Source organism: Phoxinus phoxinus, assembly GCF_949152265.1.
Source record: "Phoxinus phoxinus genome assembly, chromosome: 5".
In the NCBI taxonomy this organism is placed as follows: domain Eukaryota; kingdom Metazoa; phylum Chordata; class Actinopteri; order Cypriniformes; family Leuciscidae; genus Phoxinus; species Phoxinus phoxinus.
The window spans coordinates 32,798,898-32,818,117 of NC_136880.1; the positions used below are offsets into that span (position 1 = coordinate 32,798,898).

Sequence of the window (19,220 nt, forward strand, 5' to 3'; positions counted from 1 at the left end):
ATATAAAACATTTATTTTTGTGAGTGAATGCAGCACAATCGTGAACATAAACGGACAACTTTATAGGCGTTGATTTGTTTAGATTTTTTTGCACCCTCAGATTCCAGATTTTTAAATAGTTGTATCTCGGCGGCCAGCTATTGTCCTATCCTAACAAACCATACATCAATGGAAAGCTTATTTTTTTAAATGTTATTTTATTGAAAAATGTCATTTTGTTTTAGATGACTTCACAATTGCTCTGTGGTTGAAGAGTGAATTGGCTTCTAAGCCCTGGATCGACCCTAAGGTGATGTGTATTCTGAGAGGTCACAATGGAGGGGTCACATGCCTTGCTTTCAGTCCTAATGAGAAAGAGTTGCTGTCAGGAGGGAAAGATCAGGTACTTGGTCCCCTCCACATCTATCACCGGATAAAATGGAAGAAAATACACAAGATCTCTCTCTCAAGATTTTTATCATAATCTCTTCCAACAGGCTTTGATGATATGGAATGTAAACTCCTCCCCTCCAGTTCTTTCCCAGTCTTTTCCCCATTGCCATGGAGACTGGATTACGGGATGTGCCTGGACATCAGCTGCAGTGGTAAGTAAGCAATTTGAAAAGGGCAGTTAGTTCATTTCAGTAACATCTTACTCTGTGTGTCTGTAACCAAATGCAAAACGTCTCTTACACCTCAGCTTAGCTGCTCCAGTGACTGTAAGCTGCGGATGTGGGATATCCAGACAGGAAGTTTGCTGAGAGAGATCCTGTCTAGTTCATCTTTGAGCACATTGTGCTGTTGGGTAAGGCAGTTGCACCTTAAAGCAAAGTCACATAATAAGTGGAACCTGTTGATATTTATGTAATTTTTAATGACTTCAGGAGGATCATGTAATGGCAGGCTCTACGGATGGACTGCTGATGGTTTGGAAGTGGGAATCAGGTGTACAAGTAACCAGAATCCAGGCCCACAAGTCCCGTCTCAATCACTGCACTGTTGTCTCTCAGCCAGGTACTGTGACTAATACACACATTTACACACAAACAGCAGCTTGATATCTAAATAGTGTATCTTACTTAAACAAACCTTCTTAGCAAAACCATTTGTTGCATACAGATTTGGGAGAGAATTTAAAACCAAAAGACTTATTGGTAGCTTCAGCATCAGAAGATGGAACTGTTCAACTCTGGCATCCACTGCAGGTAACCAACTCTCACTTCTGTATTTTTTTCATTAATCATTTATTTAAATAAAATTAATTGCAAATCAGATATTTTAAGTAATTCCCAGAGATTAATTCTAGTAATGCATAATATATCGCTACTGTATTGTTGATCAGTTGATACTGTATATTTAATTATAAAATAATTTCCCCTATATTTACGTAAATTTACATCTTTGCAGCCATTAAAAGCACTCAAATTTAATATTTAAAAAACACTAATAGTTTAATAACAATGTTAAATGTAATCTTTAGCAAATCTCAAAATAAATAGTCATTTTCATAATGTATAATGGTGTGGTGCCTAAATCAACTTCTAGTATTTAAAACACCTGGTTTTAGTTTGACTTTGTTTTGATAAAATGGAATAAAATTTTAATATTGGCCATTTGTTGTTATTGGCCAAAAATGAAAATAACTCTGATCTTATCTGCATCGGTCAGATTTTTATATCAGTGCATTGCTAATTTATTCACAAAAATTAAATGTTCTTAGGTACATCATCATAATACTCTGCATGGTCACAGTGCAGAAATCCAAGCTTTAGTGTGCAAAGAGGCCGGACTGCCGGAGTTTCTCACGGTCTCTGTGGATCGTTCCCTCAGGTCATGGAGTGTCACCACGGCAATGGGTACGGCAAAATGGTCATTCCCAATTAACTCAACTAAACTGTCACACAAATCCTCAGAACATTTTGTTAGTGAACAAAAGGAGAATCTAAACTGATGTGAAAAGCGGTGACAACATTGCAATTTCTTATTAAACTACAGCTGTACATCCAAATATATCACTTGATTGGCATTAATAACATAACTTTTTTTTTTAATATACAATCATCCACAGAACCTCCTCCTTGCCAGAAAGGCAGTGTCAGAGCTGTGTGCTTCCTTGATACTGATGAACTCATGGTCTGTGGTTATGAAACGGGCAGATTGGAGATATGGCATCAGAATTCAGTGGTTTACTGGAAGAAGGTAATCATGGGTTGGGAACTGAGTTTATTATTTGTTGATCAGTTAGTAAAAATAACTTTACCTTCTTTCGGTTGGAAATTTCTGAATGAACGGCTCTGTGTGTGTTGCACTAAGGTCAGTGATGGCGGCTTATGTGCAGTCACCGGTATGCCAGAGGATCAGCTAGCTGTGGGTTTCAGCGACTGCTCTGTATTTGTCTGGAAACTGGAGAGAGACACCATGAAGGGCACTGTGAGGTATCAACTTTTATCCCTCTTCACTTTCATATTTCAATTTCAGTTTGGCAAACTTGTTGCCTTTCAGAGAAATGTGCCATTTTGAACCAAGAACATGATCACAATCACGTGATTCAAGCAAAGGCAGTTTTTACCAGGGGGTGGTGAGAAGAGGGTAAAAAATTTGACAAAAGATGTGTCAACATAAGACCACTGAAGATTTTTTGCATTGTTTACTATAAATACATCATGTCAGTCTTGAACGCATTTTGCTCTTGAATTCAGCAGTGTGATTACAGGCATAATAATATTTGTTATTTCATAATAATATTGTGCATGTAAAACACTTTAAAATGGTTGATTTTAGGGTTTTGTTTTTAATTTATTTAAAAATAAAAATAGTATAGATTTTATTTTCTGCGATTTATCGTTTATTATATAAGCCAATGTCATTTTATGGTCAATAAACATAAAACACACTGTGGCTAAAGAAAACCAAGCTCTTATTAAGGATGATATAACGATTGCTTCACCCTGAGTGGTTGTCTGTAGCTAATTTAATGTTTGTCAATTTCACACAATTGTATGTGTGGAATTTATTTTGTAAATAGGAGAGCACTGCAAAAAAGCCTGCACACTCTAACAATGAAAAAAAAAGAAAGAAAAAAAGATGAATGAAAAAAGTGGCAGACATTTCGGTCACGTGACCTTTCTCAATGCCTATTTAACAATGCTTAGTGCTTAGTGTTTAGTGCAGGAGCCATCTTGTTATAAGGAATCACATGGATCACATGGCCAACATTGTATTTTCTTCCAGACTCGATAAGATGTCTTCATACAAAGTGGAGATTCCTGTGAGCTCTTTGTTCTACTGTGGCAGTCTGTTTGGAGTATGTGTGAATGGAGTCATCGTCGATGTGATCTCTACTAGCTCGTCGACCAAAGAAATTTATACGTAAATAAACACCACATCATTTTTACACATAGAAAATGTCCTGCACTCTTCTGTTAAGCCGTTTTCGGTGCAAGATGGAACATGCACAGTGAATGATAACATTACTTTATAGGATAATAAAAAGTGTGTGTTTTGTTGTAGCTGGAAAGATGAGATACGTCATATCGGCTTGATGCCAAATGATAACAAGTGCTTTTGGCTGTTGGGACAGAAAAAGAGTGTACTGTACATTGGATTGCTTGTAAGTTCATCATCTATCATTATCATGTGACACTGACATTGTAAAAACTGTCTGAAAACTAAATGATCTGAAACGGTCTGTCTTTCAGCTGTCTGTAAATCCAAATCACCCTTACAACTTAAACTTTTGTGCCGATGCGGTGGGTAAGAGGCCTGAGGAATTGGAGCAGGAGGAGCAGACGTGGGACTTTATGGAGCAGCAGGAGGAGGAGCGGCAGCAGCAGGAGGAGGAGCAGCAGCAGGAGGAGGAGGAGCGGCAGCAGCAGCAGCAGGAGGAGCAGCAGCAGGAGGAGCAGCAGCAGGAGGAGCAGCAGCAGCAGGAGAAACCCAGCAAGGAACAGATTAAACAGCTGCAAATTTCAAACCGGAAGGCGGAGCAGATTCGCTCCTGGATCACAGCTGCAGCAATGCAAAATGGTACACTTGTTCTTACACTTTAATGTATAGCACAAATGAATCAATTTGTCAGAAAGTCAGTAAAATGTGAAGAGAGCTATCTGTTCAAGTCCATTTTCTCTTTTATATTGTGAGAATAAATTACTATTAACCATATTCACAACAGTTTGAGGCTGTTTACACTGGACACATCTCAGTAAACATTATAACCTGGTACATTTGTCTTTGCAAATGGGTGCATGATGTCGTATTGAAGTGTCCATTGTGCTCTGTCTCTGACTGCTACAGTAGCCACGCCCCCGAACTCTCGCTATAGGTTGAGCTAGACAGAGACTGACCGATCTGAACGGACCGGGCTCATCTTTTTGATAGTGCCTGGGAGGCTCAATGTTTACAGTTTTGAGGAAGATAAACCCATAAATGCCACACGAATAGTAGTTAATGAACAATAAACTGGGTTAAGAGAATGTATTTTAACAAAAACAAAAAATATCTTACACACCCATGACCCATTTACCTTAGTGGTCATTATGTGAACTGTTCACGACTGATAAATTATTTGATGATTGATTTGGTTGTTTTCAAATCAAATTTTTTTTTTTTTCATTTTTTTTTTTTTCAGACTTTATAGTGTGTGGTGATTATAAAGGGAACATATGGTTCAACCAGCCTCCTAATATTTCCTCCTGGACTGAAAGAAAACCGGCAAGTATTCTTTAGCTTTTCTGATAGACATAATGATCATAAGTCATGATGGGTTGCTGCTAAATTGGGTGGCTGTTGACTGGTCTCTATAGGCACACACAGACAAAGTGAGTGTACTGCGGCTTACAGAGAGCCTCATCATCTCAGCATCTTATGACAGATCCGTCAAACTATGGGACAGACACACTAAGAAACAGGTATTTTTATTCTTTATTTTATTTATTTCTTATATTGAAGGAGTGGATTTGCAATCAATTCCACTCCTCCACTATATCATTCCATTTCATTTCTGTTTCCCACTCTCTTTCTGCCTTTCACAGGTTGGCATGTTTGTGTGTGGAGGCCCTGTCAAGGTGCTGGAGGTGAACCCCCGTGACCCCAAGGAATTCGTTTGCGGAGATGCGCAGGGTCAGCTGTACTTCCTCTCCTGGAAAGGTTGATATTCTCATAGTCTGTACATTCGTAATCTTTAATCAGTTGTAATGTTGCATTCTGCTCATTTTCATTTACTTCACATGCATGGAGCATTTTGCACTAATGATACTATTGCCTTAAACTAAGCCACGATATGAAGAATATTTGCTTTGTTTTTATTATATGGAAATGACAACCACTTGATTTAATATTCAGTTATATTCAGTAAATTGTTTTTATTATATGAAAATGACAACCACTTGATTTAATATTCAGTTATATGCAGTAAATTGATTTTTTTTAAGGATTGTAGTGCATACTTTATGTATGAAAGCTTTTTTTGGGTGAATAAACTGTCTGCAAGTTCACATGGGGAAAAGCAGATGTCCACTGAATGTGCTGTGATGGTGTTCTCCATTGTCAAAAATCCATTGGCCAGGATAGAGGTTTACTTTTACTTTATCCCCTTCTTCTAGCAGCAGAGAGACTCCATTTGAAGAACTGATAAAACCACCTTCTTGGTGTCCATGTGTAGAAATGATATGCTGGTCATTTTTAAACAGGCCTGCGGTAACGGCTTTCAGTGAATTTCCACGCGCCTTTGAGAAAACCCTGAATACATACACTCCCCTCACAGGTGCTGTGAAGATTCCTGTATCGAACAAAGGTTAATCAGATACATTCAAATGAGAGCATTATAAAAAATGACAGAGATATTAACACTATATGAATTTATTCACCTGTATTTGCATCATAGGCGTTTCCAGTGTTGAGGAAGATGTGTTTGTAAATCAGGGTGTGTAAATCATCATGAAAGGGTCCAACACTTTGTGGCCCAAAAAAGGTCAACAGAGAGGCTGAGAAAGCCACTTTAGGAGCTAAAACATAGACTTATACATTAGATTACAAATTATTTCATTATATTTACACTACAGTTCAAGAGGTTGGGTTTTTTTCTATTTATTTGATCAAAAATACAGTAAAAACAGTAATATTGTAAAATGTTTTTACAATTTAAAATAGTTGTTTTCTGTTTTAAAATGTAAAACAAAATATTCCTGTGATGGCAAACCATGATAAGGTTTGTGATAAGTAATATATTAAATAATAATAATAATACTTTTATTCAGCAAGGACGTTTTAAATTGATCAAAAGAGACATTTATATTGTTACAAATAATTTCTATTTCAAATAAATGCTGTTCTTTTTACCTTTCTATTCATCAAAGAATCCAGACAAAAATGTATCCCGGTTTCCACAAAAATATTAAGCATGCAAAAATGTTTTTTATCATTAATAAAAATAAGAACCATTATTAATATTTGAGCACCAATACTAGTTACTAAATCAGCATATTAGAATGATTTCTGAAGGATCATGTGACACTGAAGACTGGAGTAATGATGCTGAAAATTCAGCTTTGATATCACGGAAATATATAACATTTTAAATTCTATTTAAACCGAAAACATTTTAAAGTGTAATAATATTTCACAATATTACTGTATTTTAGATCAAACAAATACAGCCGTGGCGAGCTTAAGAGACTTCTTTCAAAGACATTAAAAAATCATAATATTTCCACAATTTTGACCGGTACTGTATATACACAGAAAAGTTATATCAGCTTATTTTCCCTGGGGCTGTTTCAAAAATAGCATTTTGAAAGTGTCTTTTGATTTACAAACCTTGATTCTGCTTTATTAATTCATCCATTTTGATCTTTGTGTCATACAAAATCTTCAGTTCTTTTGCTTGTTCTAAAATAATAATCATTCAAACAGATGTTTAGTGCATACATGGACTGTAAATAAAAGCTGAATAAATATATAGATTCTTGTGTCATGTACAGGTATGTAGGATACTGTCACATTACCTTCGTTCTCTGTTCTTAGTCGTTCCATTTCTTTCTCCATCCTTGTTCCCATGGTCATTATTTTCCTTAATTCCTCAATGATGTTTATGTTTGGTGAAAGTACATCGTCTGCTGGTATAGCCCACACATTTAGCATTACAACTGTTGCAAGAATCCACATTTTGTTGCCGCCGGTAACTAGCAATATACTGCATCAACTGAATTGTTCTTTGTAGGAAACTCAGGAGCGTAGACCAGGAGAATCGGTTGTATCTTCAGCAGGATTCTTTATTGAGTATAATAGTACCCCCAAATGGTTTAAGCAGCACCCTGGTCACAGGAACTAGAGACATGTAAACATTGACATATAGTTTGATAGTATGAAGATCAAAGTCTGACAAAAACCCCACACTGGAAACTCTGTTTAATCTAAGTAAACTGATGCCAACATGTTCACCTTGAATGCCCAATACAGCTTTGTTCACCTTCGTTTCTCCCCTTTTTTTATTATTTGATATTTATATTTGGTAAAAATAAATCATCTGCTGGTATAGCCCACATATTAAGAATTAAAACTGTTATAAAAATCAACATTATTTCTGTCTGTTACTAGTGATGTTCTAACTGAATAACATTCACTTGTCTTAAAGACCACAACTTTAATTGTTTAAACAGACCAAGGGACTTTGGACTGCATTTTGAAGCAATGATTGGTGTATGCCATGGAATTTCCAAAGTGACAAACACACTGATAATTCTGGATTATATTTCTCCATATCAATACAAAATGGCAACTTCAAAGCTTGTAAAGGTGGTAGTAACCATTGTACATCATGTTTAACCCTTTCATGCATGAATTATACTAACCCCAGTCAGATTTTTTTTACTGTTTGTATTTATTGCATGAAAAACAAGATCTTTTTTTTTGTACACATATTTTAGATTTTCAGACGTCCACTTGAGTGGACAGTATGCATTTATGTTTTTAACTGAAGAGAAACTGTATTAAACATAATACAGTAATAGCACTACTGTGTGTATTTAACAAACCAATGAATACCGTTCGACCAGCAGACAGAAGAACTTCATACACGTTGAATGTTGTGTCTTTGATATCAGAACATGAGGATGCGATTTCATCAAAAATCTCTACAACCGGTGAAGGTACAACTCTGTGGAAACCCAGTTCAGACTATGACACTTTAGTGGTTGGTTGATGTGCAACTATGCCATTAAATCATACAAGTAAGAAAATGCTTTTTGAATGTCAACTAGTGACCTCTTTGTGTGTGAAGGGGTTAAGAAGGATCATTTTTTTCCTTTTATGAGATTCTTGTTCATTCGTTAGTTTCCTGGTGTCTTTACTAGCAATATATGTCTTTATTCATGAATAATGTGATTTATATTTAATATTAATGAATTATAAACAAACAAACAACATCAAAGTAGTGTGTAAATTGCGCTACATTTGAGGTATTTTTTAAAACTTGTCTGAAGACAATTTTTGTCCTGCCATGTTGACAGCTTCAAGAAAAAAAAATTTTCTACTTTATTTTTTATGTAAAACACTGCATTTGAGGTAGCCTAAATTACAGGCAATAACTTTACATGGTAAAAAGGTGTCCACTGAAGGTGTTTGTTTCCACATATCTGTGTAGATACGACAGTTCTGTAAGAGCTGAAGAAGTATTCGGTCCCCTTGTTCCAACAGAAGAGTGACAGAGTTGCATAACATAACTGAAATGATTCTGGTTTAAGTGAATAATAACTTACTTTTGGCCTCTGATGCTGGATTCCATACTATTCTTATTCTCTTTGACATTAGTGCCGCTTTCGACACTAGATCATACTCTTTTACTTAATCGCATTGAAACAGTTTTTGGTATTTCTGGCACCGTCTTAAACTGGTTCAGATCCTATTTGACCGGATCCAGACAGTTTGTTGCTCTGCTATATACAGGTCTGATATTGGGTCAGTTTCTACTGGCATCCCTCAGGGCTCAATTTTAGGACCCTTACTTTTTAGTCTTTATTTATTACCGCTTGGTCAATTCTTACAAATTTTAGGTATCAAGTATCACTTATATTCCAATGACACAAATCTATGTTCAGTGTAAACATGGTCAGAGCGAGGCTGTCTCATTGCTCAGAATGCTCACTAAATATATCTCTGAGATTAAATAATGGATGGCTAATAATTTTCTGTTTAAACAGTGATAAGACTGAGGTCATGCTTATTGGTTCTCCTCATCAGCTCAGTAGAGCTAACCAAAGACCTCTTATCATTGATGGTTCTGTAATTGAGTTTCAGAAGAAATGAAAGAATCTGGGAGTGATTTAGAGATATTGCAAAATTGTGTCCCGTTCTATCCCTTTCAGCAGCAGAACAGTTAATTAACAGACAGAAAAAAAATTATGTGAATGGAACATCTTGTATGATTACATCTTGATGTCCAAAGATGTTCTAGGTTCCGATCACATGGGGAAAAGCAGATGTCCACTAAATGTGCTGTGATGGTGTTCATTGTCAAAAATCCAATATCCAGGATAGAGATTTACATATATTTTATCCCCCTTTTCTAGCAGCAGAGAAACTCCATTTGAAGAGCCGATGAAACCGCCGTTTTGACGTGCATATGTAGAAATTTCATGCTGGCCATTCTTAAACAAGCCTGCGACAACCGCTTTATCTGAACTTCCATAGGCCTTAGAGAAAAGCCTGAATACATACACTCCCTTCATGGGTGCTGTAAAGATTCCTGTATCAGACAAAAATTACATAAATCAATCAGGATTTTTAAAAAAGTCACATTCACAGTTTATGAGCTGATTTACTGTACCTGTATTCGCATCATAAGCATCTCCAGTATTGAGGAAGATGTGTTTGTAAATCAGGGTGTGTAAACTGCTGTGCGGCCCATTCGATGACGACAGAGAAACTGAGAAAGCCACTTTTGAAACTAAGACATTAAATATATGTTAATTAGGTTGCATCATTAAAAAAGTATTTAATTACATTCATTTTTAAGGTTTACCTATGATAAAGAAAGTATATAACTGAGATTATTTATAAATGGCATTACCTTACAATTACAAAGCTTAAATGAAAAAAAGATTAATATAAATCACAAAATTCAACATTGAGAAATACATTTATTCAACATTTAAATATATGAATTTTTGTGGTTATAGTTCAGCAGCCATGCAATTATTTGCTAATGCTAAAACATTTATGAGTCTTGTATAATATTTTATAAACAAAATTGTAATTTATAGTTATATTACCTTCATTTTGTTTTAGTAGGTCATCCATTTTGGTCTTTATGTCATTTGTTGTTTCTCGCAATGTGTCCAGTTCCTTACCCTGAGCTAAAATAATAATCATTGATCAATAAACATTAATTTATTATACATAAAACATTTCTGATCAAGTGAAGCCTTGAACTTTTTGATAGGCTGTTTTTAGCCTAAATATGAGATTTGTCAATGATGAAACTATCTTTTATTGCCATTTTGTTTAATACGTTACATAAACCGCACCTTTTAATTAGAAGGGTTTTTGATGGAAACTAGTTTTATATTTTATTAAAGTTGTCAATGTTCTTCACATTTGTAAGCAGTGTCACATTACCTGCGTTTTCTGTTCTTAGTCGCTCCATTTCCTTCTCCATAGATCCCAGCCTTGTTTCCATGATCTTCATCTTTCCCAGTTCTTCAAGGATATTTATATCTGGTAAAAATATATCATCTGCTGGTATAGTCCACACATTAAGCATTACAATTGTTATAAAAATCAACATTATTTTTTGTTCTTCTGTCTGTGATGTTCTGACTGAATATTCACTTGTCTTAAAGACCACAACTTAGTAATTGTTTAAACAGACCAAGGGACTTTGGACTGCATTCTGATGATTGGTGTATGCCAGGGAATTTCCAAAGTGACAAACACACTGATAATTTTGGTTTATATTTACCCATATCAATACAAAATGGCAACTAAAAGCTTGTAAAGGTGGTAGATAAGTACATTGTTTTGTTTGATCATGTTTAACCCTTTCATGCATGAATCATACTAACCACAGTCTTTTTTTACTTTTTGTATACTTCTTTTTTAATTGCATGAAAAACAAGATTTGAACTTTCTTTCTTTTTTTACACATATTTTAGATTTTCAGATGTCTTTTGTGAGATTTGTTGTTCGTTCCTTAGTTACTTGGTGTCTTTACTAGTAATATATATGACTTTATTCATGAATAATAAACAAACAAACAACATCAAAGTAGTGTGTAAATTGCGCTACATTTGAAGGATTTTTATAAGCTATTTAAAACTTATCTGAAGACCATTTTTGTCCTGCCATGTTGACAGCTTCAAGAAAATTTGATTTTCTACTTTATTTTTTGTATCTAAATAAAACACTGCATTTGCTACTACATAGGCAATAACTTTACATGGTAAAAAGAAGGTGTCCACTGAAGGTGTTTCGTTTCCACATATCTGTGTAGATACGACAGTTCTGTGAGAGCTGAAGAAGTATCCGGTCCCCTTGTTCCAACAGAAGAGTGACAGAGTTGCACGCAGTGTCCTCTGTGTCTTGCCCGGGAGGGTTATCTGATGCTGCAACCACAAAATTGCCGTTCTTTAGCAGTCTCACACCGGTCGATATGGCATAAGGATTGAAGACCACAAAGTTGAAGAAATAAACTCCTTTTACTGGTGCAGTGAAGACTCCTGTTGATAATGGCAGAAAATAGGTTCTTAAATAATAAATGACATGATAAAATTGTTAAAGCGTTGTGTTAAGAATTTCTTTGTGCGACGTTATGATACCTGTATTGATGTCATAAGCATTTCCAATGTTAGTAAATGCATTTTCGTACACAACATTGGTTGCTTCTGCATAAGGGCCAATATATTTGACATCCGTTGAAGCTGACAGTGAAGCTGAAAAGGCTACTTTCACCCTTTCTGCAAAAAAAGGGATGTGAATAAAATTATCAAGCAAGCAAAAAGAAAAACCCTTAATTATATTTTAATTGAATCTTATAGTGCTATTGTAGTGCTATATGGTTAAAAACAAAATTGCATGCATTTTGTGGTAGAACATTGTTTTGGTTGTGCTTTGGCTCTACTTTACTGGTTCTTTCTCATGACTAAGAAAAGAGAGAGATATTATCCTATATGCAGTTTAGATATAAAGGATCTCAAGATGACTAGCTGAAGACGTTACTAGTTATACCCATTTTCACAATAGATAATGCTTTACAATTAAGAGAGATACTCTCTTAATTGGCAATTTGGCAATTTATCTGTTCAATAAAATACCTTGCTCATGAGTATTATAAATGGCACTTTTACATTTCAAATCCCTCGATTCTCACCAACTCCAAAAAGCCAATAGGTGTGTTTGACTTGAAGTGGCGCTGCACAGACCGATCGGTGGATGACATCAAAATGCCGCAAGAGCAATTCGAAAGAGCCGTCTGCTCTCGCGGTACTTTGATGTCATCCACTGATCGATCTGCGCAGCGCCACAAGTCGAACAAAACTATAGTTTATTCTTGTTTCATTAAGCTTTGTCAGGTTCTCTTTTTCCAGCAGATGCTCCTCTGTATTATTTTCCTGTTATCTTTGTAAAGCTGCTTTGAAACTATCTGTATGGAAAAAGCGCTATATAAATAAATGTGACTTGACTTGACTTGATGATGACGACAGCTGTTCCACAAAGAAATGTATGCAGGTTTGGAACAACTTGAGGGTGAGTAAATGATGACAGCATTTTCATTTTTGGATCGCTTTAAGCTTTATGCTCAAAGAAACAAACTGGTCTCTCCAGTGTAGTCAGTCAATCGGTTTCTAAAATAGGCTAATAATAATAACATTGTACAGTACCTTCGTTCATTCATGTCATATATTACCTGTGTTTTCTGTTCTTAGTCGCTCCATTTCCTTCTCCATATATTTCATCCTTGCTCCCATCTTTCCCAGTTCTTCAAGGATGTTTATGTTTGGTGAAAATAAATCATCTGCTGGTATAGCCCACACATTGACCATTAAAACTATTATAAAAATCAACATTATTTATTGTTCTGTCTGTTAGACCTAACTAGTGATGTATCAACTGAATAACATTCTCTTAAAGACCACAACTTGCGTAACTGTTTAAACAGACTTTGGACTGCAAAAACTACATTTTAAAGCAATAATTGTGTATGTCATGGAATTTAGGGTAACAGCCCACAAAACACTGTGATAATGCTGGATTATATTTTCCCAAATCAATACAAAATGGCAATTTAACTTAAAATTTAACTTTTTATATTATGTTGAGTTTTTGGTGTGAAATTATGTGTATAATGTTCATAATTAAGACACTGTCCAGTGGTAGGTTCCATTGTGACAAGAGTTTAAAAAAAATCCACCAAATAACCAGCAACAGACTTAGCAGTGACCAGCAGTGGAGGAAGCCTGTTGGAGGATGATCAGATATTTATTTTAATTTTACTATTAATTTGTGTTTACGCCACTCAAATAGTGCTTAGCCAAGCTCAAATGGAAATACAACTGGAACCTAACGTTCGGCCCTATGGTGGAAAAGTGGCAGTATTTGGCTTTCTATTAGATTTAATTTTTCCAAAATGTTTATATTTCTACAAAATATATATATTTAAAACATTAATCTCTTAACATAATTTTGTTGATAGTGATTTCACTTGATTGTTGTAGCCACAAAGTTATTCAGAGTTATTTTTATTAATTTAATTTATTATTTTAATTTAAGAATATAACATAAGAGGAGACGAGGAAACGTATGACAATACGTTTCTATAATACTATTTCTGGCTTTATTGCTGGTGTTATTTCAGGGTTTTGATTTTCTCTTAACTGAGAGAGAACACATCCTGTTTTATTTTAGGCTATTATAACGACTATTTGATATTACATCTAAACTTTGACTTTGCTAGGCATGTTGCAAATGAATTGTTATTATCATAGCATATTTGAATATTTGTGTATTTTTTTGTGCTACTCTGTAATGATGTTCTAGTTGTGGTCATTTGTAGTGTAGGTATAGGCTATAGCTACAGGGCCCAAACATAACCTCAAGCCCAGGGGCCCCCAGTCCTGCTGAATAGCACCACCTGACTGCCGTCCATGGATTTACAAAACGGCAACAAACACAAGAAAGGGCGGAGTTAATAACATTTCGATACTTCACACTGCAGGCAAACCACTGCACGTCCAAAGAAAATAACATGGAAACAATTTAAGGTTCACAGTTGTCTTTCTTTTCATAGATAGCCTAAATCACCGGTTTATTTTTCTTCTCGATACTCAACATTTTTTTCCTCAGGGAAGTGTGTGGTTTACGCCTGTGCGGTAAGTTGAGCACCTCTTGTTGCTCCAACTTTAACTACTTTTTTTGTTGTTGCAGTGTTTATTTGTAAAACAACTTTAATATGTATGCTGGGAAAGCACTGCCATGTTCTGGAAACGACCGAGAGAAGCATGAATGCGTTTATTTGTTATAAATCCCGTGATTTGACTTGACTCAGTCTGTGGAATGGATCGTTGACTTACCCGAGGTTACGAGAATAAGTTCCGTTACTTTAATTTAATTTATAAAATTTGATTTAATTTATAAAATGCTCTTGTACTGAGCTGTCACCTCTCTATTTGTCTTCAATCTTTATGTTTTACCTAGGTATTTGTAGATGTTGCTGATCTGGGGTCTGCTTTGCCCTGTAGCATTCAGTGTTGATTAATGAAGGTCATTTTCAACAAAAACGCCTTTCTTTCTCTGTCTCAGGATGACCTCCCAGTTCAAAGTGAACAACCTTCAGCATGTGATGATGTTTGGTCTGACCGCAACATCATGAGTGTTTAATAGTCCTATTTTTACTCTTCTGACTCTCAGTCCTTTTATCTGTTTCATGGTCCTCCATTAGGACATAATGGACAGAGAACTTTTTAAAATCGATGACAACTGTGTCGAGCCCTCCACTGCTGAAGTAAGTCCTTGTCTGCCTCGATACTCCTATATTTCACTCAGTCCCTCTCACTTTCACTTTCTGTCACCTTTCTAGGTATTCTATGTTCCATGTCTATTGTAAGCTAACCCTAACTGTTTCACAGACTTTATCTTTTTTGTAATGTCACTACTGATAGGTGATAAGACATGTTGTAATAGGAAGGCATCTGCTTCCCCAGCAGGGCATGGAAAAAACACAACCGTTCTTGGATCCCACTGATAAACCTGACGTTAAGGTTAAACAGTCAATATCCATGATGCAGGTGGGCATACTTTTTTAAAGATGTAACCCAGTTTTGTTAATTAGTTGCAAGCTAAATTACTGCTCAGATTTATTACACACATAATTGGATGGATCAGGACTGCCTTTAACCATTGAATCTCAAAAGACAAGGGCATTTTCATTCAATTATTGTCAATGATGCACTTTTCTCTTTTATACCAGGATATGGGTTCTGGTTTAGATGCAGAGGAGCTGGTTGATGTTGAGAGTCAACCAACCCATAAGAAGGTAAATATGCATTTTAATCTCTGCACTGGTTTATAATATGAGGATCGGTTAAGTGCTGTTGCTTTGACTACCAAAATGTGATGGTAGATTTTATTTTATTTTAATTGTATTATTGTTTTATAATATTTTATTGTTAAATTGATAACAGTAATATTATAATAAGTTATAATATAATTACAAATTATTATGATTTTTTTCAAGTTTTCATTCTGGTGATATTCCTGTATTTTTTTTATTATTAAAATGGGAGTGTGTGTGTGTGTGTGTGTGTGTATACACACACACAAACAGCATAAACATCACCCCTAAACTATAAGCTTTATTGAAAACTTGTTGAAACAGACTAGTTAAGTTGCTTCTGTTCATCTAGGTATCTTGTGCAAGTCCAACTTGGTATGGAAGCTGTTATCTGAACATGCCTTTGGGCTTTTTCAGCAATACTTTTAGTTTTTTATTGGCCCAGCCTACATCGCTATAACCAAACATAAAAGACAAGCACCTACTTGCACATCAGAATGCCAGGTGAAATATGACTCAATGATCATCTGGACAGGTTGAATTATGTAACTCAATAACAAAGCAAGTGGTGAGGCTATAATTTAAACACTTGTCTAAAGCATGAATGCAGTTATTGGTGCCATTTTGACTGGCAACCATGACAGGTTACCTTAAGTTTTTAACAATGTCACTTCTTTTAGTTTATCATTTTATATTTTCTCATAATTTAGGTTCTGTATTCTCTTTTTCTTTTTTCTTCAACACAGATTATATGCTAAACACATTTAAAAAACACACTTTATAAAGTCATATCTGAATCATAGGAATAGGGTTATATGTATTCTACTCATTATTGCAGGGCGATAGCAATGAGGTCCTGGAAAAGATTCCTGAGACAGTAACTGAGACACCTGGAGAAGAGGAAAATACAAAAGTAATTGCACCCATCTTATAATTTTAAGTGAATACTGATGCCCTTAGCAGTGCATTTTCCCAGAGAACCAAAACAGGTGATCTGGACTTCATCCCAGTTTAACAGCTTTTATATCATATGACATTTTCACAGCAAAAAGGACAAAAGAAGAAACCCAAAAATCCATTTATGCCCCAGGTTGTACCAAAGGTAAACAAGTATTTTTCCTTCTTATGTTTTTACATGCTCACAGTTGTTATTCAGTAAAATCATGTGCTGTTATTATTACAGAACAAAACAACGCAGAAAAAGAATGGAAACCAAAATGGAGGCGGGGGCAGTGGCAGTGGCAGTGGCAGTGGCAGTGACCTTGCAGAGGTGCTGAAATGTCCTAGCAGTTCTTTTAATCAAAATAAAACCTGTGACACTGAAAACAAGACATAGCCAGGCAAAGAATGAGAACTGAGAGACTGTTGTGGTATCCTAAATATAAAAACCCCACCTTCATAAACTGTTTTATGCTACAGGTCAGGTGACAATAAATTAGTTTTGTATTTTGATTTTAAAAAACCTCGATTACTATTATTTTAGGAGGGAAAAATTATCTTGCAAATTTGATTTGGCCCCTATATTTTATTGCACCAGCCACAAGAAATAGTGCTTTTTTGCAACCAGTGACAAAAACAACCACATTAACAAACTGCTTTCCTATTTGACTCGCAACTTCTGCAATTTCGGTGTGTTTCTGCATTGGAATTCTCCCATCAAGTTCTCTTTTACACATTATTGTCCAAGCTCTGCTTGCAGAATAACCTGACATTACTTTCTGTTTTCTTTTTTTTATCAGACTAAAGGACACAAGAAGTCCCTCATGGAATGGCTAGATGAGTTCCGTTTAAGTGAAAATGAGAAAGACGATGAGGAGGTTTGGTTCATTAAATATAGATCCTTGACTTTGTTTTCTAAAATAGACCCATTTTTTAGTTATCATAAATGTATCCATCACAGGATCTTGATGGCCTCATGGATTGGTGGAACACTGTGGAACGTGAGTTTTTCCCATCATGTTGGCGTGACTGTTTGTCCACTTTCAGAAATAATCCCATACCTCCCATAATTTAGACAAACTAACATTAACCTAACCAAGTTTGTACAGATGGCCCATTCTAATCGTGACTTGATATTCATAGCTATTGTTCTCCCATTTTGTTTTTTCCAATTCAGAATGGGAGGACATGCCCAAAAGTGACAACATGACAGAGAAAGAGGAAGCCAAGTAAGTCCTAAGTAATTATCTGTGTGTGTGTGTGTGTGTGTGTGTGTGTGTGTGTGTGTGTGTGTGTGTGTGTGAGACATGGAAATAAAGAGAATTTGACTGACCATTGGTCTTTTTCTCAGGGCTTTTGCTGTAACTGCTGAGAAGGTGCAAAAAGGCATTTGCGTGTTTAATAAACTTTTCTCAGAGAGAGCAGAAGGACTATGGCAGCATGTGATTGATCTGCATGCCATTGCCGATGGCCTGGACAGATTTAACAAGAAGACTAAAATCGCCCAGATCACCGGTGGCTCCACCAGCGCTGTGGGAGGAGTTGCTACCATAACCGGCCTCATCTTGGCACCTTTCACCATGGGAACCTCTCTGATTGTCACTGCGGTTGGCCTGGGCGTTGCCATGGCAGGCGGGCTTACCTCTGCGTCCGCTGGGATATCCAATACCGTCAACAACTCAATGGATCGCAAAAAGGTGGAGCGCATTGTGGAAGACTACCAGGCGAAGATGGCGGACCTTAACAAAAGCATGAAGTTCATCAAGCAAGGCATTACAAACCTACGCAAGTTCAACTTGAATAAGATGAAGAAGCATGCCTATGATCGAGACTTCCCTTGTTTCGACAATATCTATGAGGATGGTGCCATGGCGGGCAAAGCTATTCTAACTAACGCTAATGAGATTATGCGTGTGATGCAGATAGCCAATGTAGCGGGAACCACTGCTGCACGTGCTGTGCAGATTGCTAGTATATCCACAGGAGTTTTGACTGGGCTTTTTGTCGGGATGGACATCTACTTTGTGGCCAAAGACTCTCACGAGCTTAAGAATGGTGCAAAGTCAGAATTTGCTGCGAAAATCAGAGAGGTGGCAGACCAGCTACAGGAGGGCTTGGTGGAACTTAACAGCATCCGAAATGAGTTGCAGTTGACCACCACTCTGAAAGAAGACAAACTTCTATAAACACTCCTCTGCTTTTATTATTAGGCCCTTCACAATAGATTATAACAAATTATAGAGTTATATAACTACACTGGCTTTCCTTATTCTACTGCAAAGAACATTTAAAATAAACTTGTTTTTATGTCTTTATATCCACTGCTATAATTTATGCTTTTATATGTCTAAAAGAATATGAACTTATATGGTTCTGAACACATGTTTATGTAAATATTTTCTCCTGATAACATGTTATTTAATTATTTATAACATCTATCTACTTGTACATTTGTCATCTATCTATCTATCTATCTATCTATCTATCTATCTATCTATCTATCTATCTATCTATCTATCTATCTATCTATCTATCTATCTATCTACACTATCTATCTAATCTGTCTGTCACAGCCTTTTGATAGCCATCTGTGTGTCTTAAAATTCATATAATGAATTTTCTCACTATAAATATTGTAACATTTCCTTTTGTATTTAAATGTATTTAAATTTTAATGTGACCTTCATATAACAAAAAAAGTAATTTAGAAATTTGTTATAATAAACCTGGTCTGAAGAAACCGATGATTTCTTGGTGTGTG

The 19,220-nt window shown here is 35.8% G+C and overlaps 5 protein-coding genes across 14 annotated transcripts in view; 2 read left to right on the plus strand and 3 right to left on the minus strand.

Moving 5' to 3' along the window:
• The window catches only part of tep1 (telomerase-associated protein 1), a 26,097-nt gene extending 20,620 nt beyond the window's left edge, over nt 1–5,477 (plus strand). For both annotated transcript variants that reach the window (XM_079612209.1, XM_079612208.1), the window contains 14 exons: nt 225–382; nt 477–584; nt 680–784; nt 864–993; nt 1,099–1,184; nt 1,700–1,835; nt 2,048–2,178; nt 2,293–2,414; nt 3,211–3,348; nt 3,490–3,589; nt 3,678–4,005; nt 4,607–4,689; nt 4,782–4,886; nt 5,010–5,477. In XM_079612209.1, the coding sequence (XP_079468335.1) occupies nt 225–382; nt 477–584; nt 680–784; nt 864–993; nt 1,099–1,184; nt 1,700–1,835; nt 2,048–2,178; nt 2,293–2,414; nt 3,211–3,348; nt 3,490–3,589; nt 3,678–4,005; nt 4,607–4,689; nt 4,782–4,886; nt 5,010–5,129 (1,850 nt within the window). In that variant the 3' untranslated portion in view covers nt 5,130–5,477. The remainder of the gene's footprint in view (nt 1–224; nt 383–476; nt 585–679; nt 785–863; nt 994–1,098; nt 1,185–1,699; nt 1,836–2,047; nt 2,179–2,292; nt 2,415–3,210; nt 3,349–3,489; nt 3,590–3,677; nt 4,006–4,606; nt 4,690–4,781; nt 4,887–5,009) is intronic.
• LOC306998282 (cerebellin-2) lies at nt 5,315–7,315 on the minus strand. Its single transcript, XM_079612221.1, has 4 exons — nt 6,981–7,315; nt 6,793–6,864; nt 5,844–5,981; nt 5,315–5,755 (listed from the first exon to the last, which is right to left on the minus strand). The coding sequence occupies exons 1-4, from the start codon at nt 7,138–7,140 to the stop codon at nt 5,469–5,471; spliced, it is 657 nt and encodes a 218-aa protein (XP_079468347.1). The 5' UTR covers nt 7,141–7,315; the 3' UTR covers nt 5,315–5,468.
• A 529-nt stretch (nt 7,316–7,844) lies between these two features.
• cbln10 (cerebellin 10) lies at nt 7,845–10,815 on the minus strand. Its single transcript, XM_079612219.1, has 4 exons — nt 10,591–10,815; nt 10,245–10,328; nt 9,800–9,919; nt 7,845–9,718 (listed from the first exon to the last, which is right to left on the minus strand). The coding sequence occupies exons 1-4, from the start codon at nt 10,757–10,759 to the stop codon at nt 9,435–9,437; spliced, it is 657 nt and encodes a 218-aa protein (XP_079468345.1). The 5' UTR covers nt 10,760–10,815; the 3' UTR covers nt 7,845–9,434.
• A 41-nt stretch (nt 10,816–10,856) lies between these two features.
• On the minus strand, nt 10,857–13,102 carry cbln9 (cerebellin 9). Its single transcript, XM_079612220.1, has 3 exons — nt 12,878–13,102; nt 11,790–11,927; nt 10,857–11,690 (listed from the first exon to the last, which is right to left on the minus strand). Exons 1-3 carry the CDS (start codon nt 13,035–13,037, stop codon nt 11,407–11,409), a joined length of 582 nt encoding a protein of 193 aa, XP_079468346.1. The 5' UTR covers nt 13,038–13,102; the 3' UTR covers nt 10,857–11,406.
• Nucleotides 13,103–14,085: 983 nt separating this feature from the next.
• apol1 (apolipoprotein L, 1) lies at nt 14,086–19,204 on the plus strand. Of its 9 annotated transcripts, none has more exons than XM_079612214.1 (11): nt 14,086–14,339; nt 14,909–14,971; nt 15,171–15,254; nt 15,437–15,502; nt 16,359–16,433; nt 16,566–16,622; nt 16,704–16,790; nt 17,260–17,337; nt 17,421–17,460; nt 17,637–17,688; nt 17,811–19,204. In XM_079612214.1, the coding sequence occupies exons 2-11, from the start codon at nt 14,915–14,917 to the stop codon at nt 18,643–18,645; spliced, it is 1,431 nt and encodes a 476-aa protein (XP_079468340.1). In that variant the 5' UTR covers nt 14,086–14,339; nt 14,909–14,914; the 3' UTR covers nt 18,646–19,204. The 9 variants fall into 9 exon arrangements, with proteins under 9 accessions (XP_079468340.1, XP_079468339.1, XP_079468336.1 ...); XM_079612213.1 differs by having other exon boundaries at nt 14,148–14,339; nt 14,770–14,971; XM_079612210.1 differs by having other exon boundaries at nt 14,152–14,339; nt 14,770–14,971; nt 15,129–15,254.
• Nucleotides 19,205–19,220: the final 16 nt, after the last annotated feature.

Bases quoted from the DNA above. Each gene is read 5' to 3' on its own strand.
- LOC306998282 (XM_079612221.1), bottom strand. From the start codon at position 7,140: ATGTGGATTCTTGCAACAGTTGTAATGCTAAATGTGTGGGCTATACCA. The intron at 6,865-6,980 runs GTAATGTGACAG...TTATTATTTTAG, and splicing joins ACTAAGAACAGAGAACGAAG to AACAAGCAAAAGAACTGAAG. The intron at 5,982-6,792 runs GTTTGTAAATCA...TCTATGTTTTAG, and splicing joins ATTAATAAAGCAGAATCAAG to CTCCTAAAGTGGCTTTCTCA.
- apol1 (XM_079612210.1), top strand. From the start codon at position 14,915: ATGGACAGAGAACTTTTTAAAATCGATGACAACTGTGTCGAGCCCTCC. The intron at 15,255-15,436 runs GTGGGCATACTT...CTTTTATACCAG, and splicing joins AGTCAATATCCATGATGCAG to GATATGGGTTCTGGTTTAGA. The intron at 17,689-17,810 runs GTAAGTCCTAAG...TCTTTTTCTCAG, and splicing joins ACAGAGAAAGAGGAAGCCAA to GGCTTTTGCTGTAACTGCTG.
- cbln10 (XM_079612219.1), bottom strand. From the start codon at position 10,759: ATGTTGATTTTTATAACAATTGTAATGCTTAATGTGTGGACTATACCA. The intron at 10,329-10,590 runs GTAATGTGACAC...TTATTATTTTAG, and splicing joins ACTAAGAACAGAAAACGCAG to CTCAGGGTAAGGAACTGGAC. The intron at 9,719-9,799 runs GTACAGTAAATC...TGTCTGATACAG, and splicing joins TGCTTATGATGCGAATACAG to GAATCTTTACAGCACCCATG.
- cbln9 (XM_079612220.1), bottom strand. From the start codon at position 13,037: ATGTTGATTTTTATAATAGTTTTAATGGTCAATGTGTGGGCTATACCA. The intron at 11,928-12,877 runs GTAATATATGAC...CTTTTTTTGCAG, and splicing joins ACTAAGAACAGAAAACACAG to AAAGGGTGAAAGTAGCCTTT. The intron at 11,691-11,789 runs GTATCATAACGT...CATTATCAACAG, and splicing joins TGCTTATGACATCAATACAG to GAGTCTTCACTGCACCAGTA.